The sequence below is a fragment of the Rosa chinensis genome, chromosome 2, assembly GCF_002994745.2.
Source record: "Rosa chinensis cultivar Old Blush chromosome 2, RchiOBHm-V2, whole genome shotgun sequence".
In the NCBI taxonomy this organism is placed as follows: Eukaryota; Viridiplantae; Streptophyta; class Magnoliopsida; order Rosales; family Rosaceae; genus Rosa; species Rosa chinensis.
In genome coordinates, this window is record NC_037089.1 from 83,985,880 (window position 1) to 83,994,946 (window position 9,067).

General features: G+C 38.1%; 2 protein-coding genes across 2 annotated transcripts; both read right to left on the minus strand.

The window, feature by feature from the left end:
* Nucleotides 1-269: 269 nt before the first annotated feature.
* On the minus strand, nt 270-2,572 carry LOC112186600. The gene is made up of 6 exons (XM_040513634.1): nt 2,113-2,572; nt 1,883-1,984; nt 1,705-1,801; nt 952-1,053; nt 698-763; nt 270-335 (listed from the first exon to the last, which is right to left on the minus strand). Exons 1-6 carry the CDS (start codon nt 2,541-2,543, stop codon nt 270-272), a joined length of 864 nt encoding a protein of 287 aa, XP_040369568.1. The 5' UTR covers nt 2,544-2,572.
* A 528-nt stretch (nt 2,573-3,100) lies between these two features.
* Nucleotides 3,101-3,811, minus strand: LOC112187981 (40S ribosomal protein S12-like). Its single transcript, XM_024326968.2, has one exon. The coding sequence runs from the start codon at nt 3,746-3,748 to the stop codon at nt 3,314-3,316; it is 435 nt and encodes a 144-aa protein (XP_024182736.1). The 5' UTR covers nt 3,749-3,811; the 3' UTR covers nt 3,101-3,313.
* Nucleotides 3,812-9,067: the final 5,256 nt, after the last annotated feature.

Below are 9,067 nucleotides of genomic sequence, written 5' to 3' on the forward strand. Positions count from 1 at the left end.
AAAAATAATGCACAATATAAGATTTAGGCATTGAAATACTCTAATTCAACCATCCAATGTACCAAAAGAGGTAGCATTCATGTATCCATCCATACCATAAAACCAAAAAGAAGACATTCTAGCTAGCTTGATGGCTGCTGCATCCTAGCTAATTACAATGAAAGATAGCAAAAGCTGATACAATATCATTATTCCAAAAAATACACATGCTGGCACTATTGCATTCAAGTGCCTTCTTCCCACTCGCTAGCACTAATGCAGCTGCACCATCACTGTCTCTCCCTGCAACCCATAGCTGCTACCGCTGTCTCTCCCTGCAACCTCTCTGCAGGCAACTAAAACATTCAGAAATCATAAACTTATATCAAACTAAATATCAGAATACTTATATCTAATACTCAAGGTAATTGATGCTTATAGAAAAAGAATGTCTAAAAATACTTACAAGCATCCTATTCTTCCAAATATATCATACTTCGACAGGCAAGAAATAAAGAGAGAGCACTGACAACAAACAAAGAATCATTCCACTTAACCCCTCTACACTCTTGCAACTTGGCATCGTATTTAACAAAATTGCAAATAAAAACACTCAATTCAGATCTAGTTTAATTAGTAAAACCCAACGAATGCATCTACTGATTGTCATCTCAAGAAAGAATAGTTTCATAGCCTGAAGTATACATAGAGAAGTTACCTCAACAGCAACTGGAACAAGCTCAGCTCGTTCTACCAGTAGCTTAAGCCAAATTCCCTTCCTTCCCTACCAGTAGCTTAAGCCAAATACCAACTAGGCAACTGGCATAGTAACATTTTATGATTCTAGTCAACCCACTATAACAACCGAACCTCAAAACTAATAACATGACTAATTACAGTGTTTTTAAATGTTAATCCCACAAGCTTTTAGTCAACCCAAACTAGTTTGAATGAAAAAGTAGAGCATCGGACCTGAAGAACAATAGGCAACTGATCTGGTGATTTCTTGTGTTCAGACCCGTGGTCAGGCCATACCTCAAAAGCAGTCAACTGCTCAGTGAAAAATGGACTTGGCTGGCATAGAGCCAAAAATAATAATAGAAGTCAAGTCAATAGGATACACCACTGATCAAGAAATCCACAGGCAAATTGATTGGCATATCACGCAAATACAAATTATGGCACTATTGAAATGGATCAATCTGCATATAGCCATTCTCATACATGATCAAAGAATATGAAACTTGCACATGACATGAAGCACACCTGAAAGTCAGCATTAGCATCCTCAACCAACAATGGAAGCTAAGAAAGGCATATCTCAGCAGCCATGTCCCATGCATCCCTGGAGAGTGCATAAGCAAAAGTGACTATTGATTCAATAACACAAAGCGTAAACTTGAGAATTATATCCTTTAGTACCAGGAAAGTTTTTGGCCCAGACACTCTTCAAAGTTCAATACTACATTAGGCAACAACTCTTTCATAACTGATTTTTGTTGCTAGACTAGATCTATATAAGTGACTAGCACTCTCATAATCCAACTATAATTTTCTTCTTTCTAAGACATTTCCACTCTAAAAGTGCAATTTTGTATATTTAGATAGCTTATGATGGACCAAAACTGAATATCTAACTTCTATTTTGAAACCATCCTGTAAGCAAACCAAATAGATTAAATAGGACAAGAACAATAAACAATAAGAACAGAGTTTGACACTCACAGCGCCATTGCGGAATTCGGCCAAGATGTCTAGCTGCACCCATAGTGCTTTAAAGGGTAAAAAGCCAACAAAGATGACCAGCAGATACAAAGGATTTCTGCCATTAAAGTACAAAAATAGATAAGTATAGATAAACACCAACAACTTCATGTATCCTTGGTACAAGAAAAGTATATACCTTAAGACTGTCATGATTTCTGAATTCATTAAATCCGAGGACAACCAAGGCAAGAATAGCCCAAGAAGGTGGTAGCCAATTGTTGCTACGCTTGTTAGCTTCCTGAAAAGTAAAACAACATGTGGAATAAACTAGTTCAATTCAACACAAACAAAATATACGAAAAATTAACGAAATAGAATCCAATTTCAACCTCAACTTTCAAATTCAGAGATAAAGGAAACTCTAACCTTAATAAGCATATTAAATCAGTAACAACGAAGATACTTTTTGCTTCCCTATGCATAGAGTCCTTTACCACATCCCGGAGATCAAGGGACTGCCTTCCAAATCTAGGGGAGGTACTTGAGTGGTTAGTTACTGGATCCTTTGGGGGAGTTTCAGGAAAAATGATTCTGTCAAAGGAAGAGGTTCCTGGTTGTGCTGTTCTGTTACACTCTAGTGATGATAAGGAAGATGAACAAGTCAACGAGAAAGAGGCCCGTGATGACTCTGTTGAGAGTCTTTGTTTCTCATTCACATTTTTGTTCAAATTTATGTCCTGCAATTTCAAGCAGTAAAAAGTCAGTTTCAGTCGAGTAAAATTTGCTAAAAGCACAAAGAAATTCATGGATTCAACTGCAATTCCAGTATAAACAGAAGATTGAATATGCACAGACATAGTGAATAATTAGGACAATATTCCATCAAGAACCATGAACCATTCAATCTAGATTTTAGATGATTCCAAAATTTGCTAAAAGGAAAGAAAATCATCGAGTAGAGAGTGATTACAGTTACTGCTTGCCGATGGTATGGATTGTTGGACTCTTTTTCAATCTTTAAACGTGCAAAAATAAAACTCATCTCTTCATAAATACTAATATTAAAGCAAAAACACAGGAAACTAAACCAATATATTCAATAAGATGAGGAATGTATGCTGCATCCCACTGAACCAAAAAGGATTAGTTACCAAATAAAATTATCCGGCCATGTATGAAAGCAAAAGTGTTCAGTACCCAGCTAAAAAAATGTCTTGTGCAGAAATCCAATGATCCCATTAATCATACCAACCACTATAAAACTTTTTTTTTTTAATCAATCGAACATGCATTGCATTTCATGGACCACAACACCATAGGTGATGTGATCAAGTCAGGGGATAGGACCATTTGTCCAATTCAATCATACACTTTAAAATGAATGACGAACAAGATGCTAGTTGGGGCAAACAAAGATATGTAAAACACTAATGAATCCATAACAAAATTATCACTCCATTGAAGGATATGTTAAACACAGATGATAGCATGCTCCAAAATATGATGGTTTCAGAATCAGAAAGGACATGTTATAAGTAGGGACAAACAATACTAAGGAAGGTCCATGACTATCTAACGAACAACGCCCCCGGTTAAAAGGGCCTCAATTTCCAACCACTTCCAGATATTAATGGGACTTCACGTACTCCTGAACAACATGAAGGCCTTCTGTATCTTCACCAAAATCCTTGACAACAACGCAAGAGCAACCAACGACCTTTCTTTCCTTCCCTTCAGAATCAATCTTGCAAAGCCCAGACCATTCTCCAAGAGTTTTAGCACTAGGAATTGTCATTAGGTTAACATTATGCTCTGCACACAGTGACTTCACCAGCTTAACATAATCAGCCTGGTCGCAGTCCTCAGCCAAAACGCAAAGCTGTGCAGCATGCTTCTCAATGACCTTGGCAGCTTCATGCAGGCCCCGTGTAAGCCCACCATGAGCCAATGACTTCCTAAGAACAAGTTGCAATGCTGTCATGAGGTCCATGGGCTCACCTAGAGCTGGAGCAGCAGCTACAGGATCAGCAGGAACGGGAACTTCAACTTCATCTCCTGACATCTTGCACGTCTGTCAATCTCAGAAGCCCTTGACGGTGTTCGGTGGCGGTGGTGGAGGCACAGATCTGAGGGCCACAGTTCTGTATTTTGCTGAAGAGGAGTCACAAGACCAGTAGCATACATTGGAGTCACAAGACCAGTAGCATACATTCTACATGATTAAACAATCAAGGGACTGATTGTTTGCAGTATATATATAATACCTGTGATGAAACTCTAAAACCAAACAACTCTTTACCTTGGAATGCCAGTCCACGTATAATTAAATCAAGAAAATTAAAATTACAGCCAAAATAAAAGACTGATTAAGAGAACCAATGGTACAGCAAATTCCCTACCCAGAAACTGATTAGATATTTTCATCAGTAAATTCAAGGAGCTAGGTAGAACTCACTTAAGGAACTATACAACTAAAGAAGAACTCTATTGTATTATGGAGACAATAATGAACTAAAAATAAAACTGAATTCATAATCAACAAGAGTCGAATTCCCTGTCAAACTGAGCTTATTCAATTATGTCGACATTCATAATAATCATGCAGCTCAAATCCCTCGTGTAGATTACGAATTTAAACAGACAACATGTTTATCAATCTATACAAACAATCATACCATTGACAAATGCCAAATATGAACTTAAGAAACATCACAGGTTCATCAAATTCAATAACAACTATTACTATGAATCTGAGATCATGAAATTCACCATACTCTAACCACCGCTCTGATACCATTTGTAATATTTATTTATTTATTTAAATACCTTGGGTAGGCATCCTGTGCAAAAGCCCTAGTAGAGGACAAAACGGCAACGTCCTCAGGTGAGGAGTCGCCCCGGTTCGAAGCGGATGATGAGGGAGATAAAGGAGGCGATTTGGGCGAATCACAGCACAGCGAGAGAAGAGAGAGAAGAGAGAGAGCTTGTCAGTGAAGGCGATGGCGATGCAGCCCAGCACAGCGCCGCCTCTTCGATGCAGCACAATACGTTCACCTTCACTGTCTCGCGCACCTTCGTCTTCTGCATCTCTTTAATTAACTCTAGTTTGAAGACGAGAAGCAGAGAGAAAGTAGATCTGGGGCACTTTATCTCCTCCGTCGCCGAAGTGGATTTGGATTTCAGGGGAGAAAGAACAGAAGCAACAAAGGACAGTGATGAAGACAACTTGGATTTCGGGGGAGAAACAAAGGAGTTGGGAGTCTGGGACTGAGAATAGCTTTTGTCGAGGAAGGCTTGGGCTTAGAGTTTTTACCGAGAGAGAGAGGGGAAAGAATAGGTTTAGGTCTCTCTTCTTTTTTTTCTTTCGGATGTATGGTTTGGTCACTTAGTGGCATGTCTCCCACAACAGATAATTAAAAAACTGTTGTAGGAGAGTATATATCAAAAGATGTGTGCCAGAGGAGGGAGGGAAGTTTACCGCCTGCTTAGGTTTGATGGGAGGAATTCAAATCGATTTGAGCCAAAATGAAAACATTGTTGCCACCTATGTTCCTCATTCAGACAACAGAATGACAATACCTGTTGTACAAGATTTTGCATCTTGCACTAGGTACACCTAATAGAAATTGTCAAATTGTCATACAACGGAAGTAACTAGACTGTTGTAGCTTGCAACATTCTCACAACAGAACATACATAATTCTGTTGTGTGATAAAATTGGTGAACTTGCCTTCGGAGGGAATTTTGAGTTCAATGATGGCGGGATATCTGCCACAAAGTTTTGTGTCATTTATACAACAGAACTATCTTAATTGTGTTGTGTGATAGAACTCTGAAGAAAAAGTTCTAAATTTCGTAGCATTCCCACAACAGAACTTAATTAATAGCGTTGTACAATGAAGTTCACGTTATCAGACAACGGTAAACTTTTATTCTCGTCTGATGGGTGTTGTGTGATGCACTTTTTGTAGTAGTGTATCTAGTAGAAATCAATCAGGCTTGTAGCTTCTCTCGAAACACATGACAATCAATCTGTATATGTTTTGTTCTTTCATGAAAAACTGGATTGGCGGCAATATGTAATGCAGCTTGGTTGTCACAATACAAAGAAGCATGTTTATCATGAATAATTTGAAAATCTTGTAAAATATACCTCAACCAAGTTAATTCTCGACAAGTCATAGCCATAGCACGGTACTCGGCTTCTGCTGATGGACACGCCACATTACTTTGCTTCTTAGATTTCCAAGAAATTAATGAATTACCAAGGAAAACAGAATATCCAGTTGTTGACTTTCTTGTTGTTGGACAACTTGGCCAATCTGAGTCACAATAAGCTTTTAAAACCAAATCATTTTTTGATGGAAAGAAAATGCCTCTACTCGGATTTCCCTTAATAAAAGGCAATACTCTCATGGCAGCTTCCATATGAGGTTTCCTTGGCAGATTCATGAATTGGTTAAGAATCCGAACAGAATACACAATATCTGGTCTTGTCACAGTGAGATAAATGAGTTTCCCAATCAATCTCTGATAACGTGTGGGATCTTTAAGAATTTCCCCATTTGCAGGTGTAAGCTTTAAATTTTGTTCCATATGAAAACGATATGGACGTGCTCCTGTAAGACCTGCATCAAGTAGAATATCTAATGCATATTTTCGTTAAGAAACGAAAATTCCTTTCTTGGACCGTGAGACTTCAATTCCCAAGAAATATTTAAGATTGCCAAGATCCTTTATGCGAAATTCCTTATGAAGAAATGTCTTTAATAATTTAATGGCTTTGGGATCATTTCCAGTTAGCACAATATTGTCAACAACTCAACATAAATGAGCACATCAGTGAAAGAATTACCAACCACACGTGTAAATAATGAATAATCAGCCTTGGATTGCCTGTAACCAGCCTTTTGAATAGCATTGGAAAATTTGGAGAACCAAACATACCAGATTCTCCCCCTGTCGACTGAATCCAGGTGGAGGAAGCATATAACCCTCTTCATGAAGGTCACCATGAAGGAATGCATTTTGTACGTCCATTTGATGAAGACTCCAATTTCGGGAGGCAACAATAGCGAGGAGACACCTAAATGTGGTGAGCTTGGTAGTGGGTGAAAATGTCTCACAATAATCTACCCCTTCAACTTGGGTGTAACCCTTGGCAACGAGGTGGGCCTTTTAACGTTCAATGGTGCCATCTGAATTATACTTGATCTTGTACACCCATTTGCAGCCAATGGGTTCTTTGCCGGGAGGAAGAGGAGTAAGGCTCCAAGTGTTGTTAGCCTCCGAAGCTTGAATTTCAGATGTCATTGCTTCTTGCCATTGAGGATTTTTTATGGCTTCTGCAAAACTATTAGATTCCACATTTCGAGTAATATTGGCAATAAAGGAACGGTGAGATGAAGAAAAACGGAGATAGGAAATGTAATTAGAAAGTGGATAATGTGTACCTTTATTAGGAAATGACCACAAAGACGATGAATCCTCCTGGGTAGGCAACACAACATGAGAACAAACATAAAATCTGAACAAAAACGGGCAATAGATAAAATCTTGTGGAACATTTGGTTTCTTTTTCTTCCTTTTTCCCTCTAATTTGCTGGTTCGCGATTATATATTGGCAGGGATGCGACAACCCCTTTCTTCTTCGAGTAGGGACTCGTAAGTTTCTAACTGCATATCGATTTTCACTCGTGATCGAATTGCTCATGTTTGTTTGGAGTTTGGAGTTTGGACTTTCCTTTCTAAATGTTTCTGTGAGAATCTATATATATGTAATGATCCAATTATGTCAAGTATTCTACGCTAATAGTGCGTTTATGGTCATGCTTGTTGATAATTTTGCTTAGTTTAGAAGAGAAATAGAAAACATTGCTACTTACGTATAAACATTACGAATGACTTGTTGCGTAATAACATTGTTTCTGATGTGCTTAACGAATCTAGGTACATATGTATAATCTTATTTCTCTACATTTCTTGTCTGACTATTTTTCTTTTACTTTTCAATTTATTTCTCACGTATCAATTGGCTACGGAGCAATCGCCCCACTAAGACACAGGATGATGCTCTTGCACTTCTCAAAGAAATTAAGCAAGAGTTTAAGTACCCAAGAAGAAATTACGAAATGTTCCTTGAGCTCGTGAAAGATTTTAAATATAAACGGTATCTGAATCTTTCTATACTGTTATTTTATTTTTTTTCTGTAATTTGATGGAGTCTCATACTTATCATTGATCCATCTCTGCCAGAACCGACATTGTTGGTGTCATTGCGAGGGTAAATGAACTATTTAAAGGGCACAAACAAATTAATTATGGGATTCAATGACTACTTGCCCAAAGGTTATGAGATAGCTAGCCCTTGAATCTGAAGATGCTGCTAGCAGATTTATAGCCCAGATAAAGGTGAATAATGTTGTTTCTTTCTTTCCCTAAATCAACTACAGAAGATTATTACTTACTAATATCTTTCAATTCCTACAGAAACGTTTCCAAAATGATAAGCAAGTAGTATTCAAGTCATTCATACACGTACTAAATATGTATCGAAAGGGGCACAAGGCACCACAAAAAGAATTGCATTAGCTTCACCGGTTTGCTTCGGCAATCATTTGCCGTCGCCATTGACATCTATTTTGCGTCGGCAATAGCTGGCCGTCGCAAGAGTATGAAAAATTTGCGTCCCCGTTTATGTGCCGTCGCAATGGCAGTAGCCAAACATCAACCTGCAGTTACTTCGGCAAACGTTAGCAGTGGCAAAGCTACCTAAAATTTGCAACCGCATCGACCTACCACCGCATTAGCCATCCAAATATTTAGATGAAAAACAGTTTATAAGTATTATATGTTAGGCAGAAAAATCTACTAAACAAAACCTAGCCCCTTTTTGATGAAAAAGTTCTCTCCCTCAGCCATCTATCTTGTCCATCTCGGTACCATCCTTTGTAGATTTCCTACCCCTTCAATCCAATTCTCCTCTCCTCTCTCTTTCTCACCCATCCATTCCTAAATCTCCAGGGGCCCAGAAAGAGCAATGTACTTAATTTGCTGGCTAAGATTGAACTTCGTCACCAGATTTATATCAAATTCGGTCGATTCACTAGCTAGAAGATCTACGAACCCAGATGTTCATCTAGAAAGAAATTTGATGAAACACAAAGGAAAAGGTGAGATCTACTCAAATCTGAATGTGAGTGTTCGTCCATATCTTGCGGTAATTTTTTTTTCATTTTTTTGGTTCATTTGAGCTGTTCGTACTTCGTAGTATTTTTTTAAGATTCAGAGTACTTCTATATAAGCCAGCCATTTTAGAGAGCAGTTTAGCTCGACACAATCTTTTGTTAAATTGGTGAGCTTGATCCAAAGTTTTAGTCT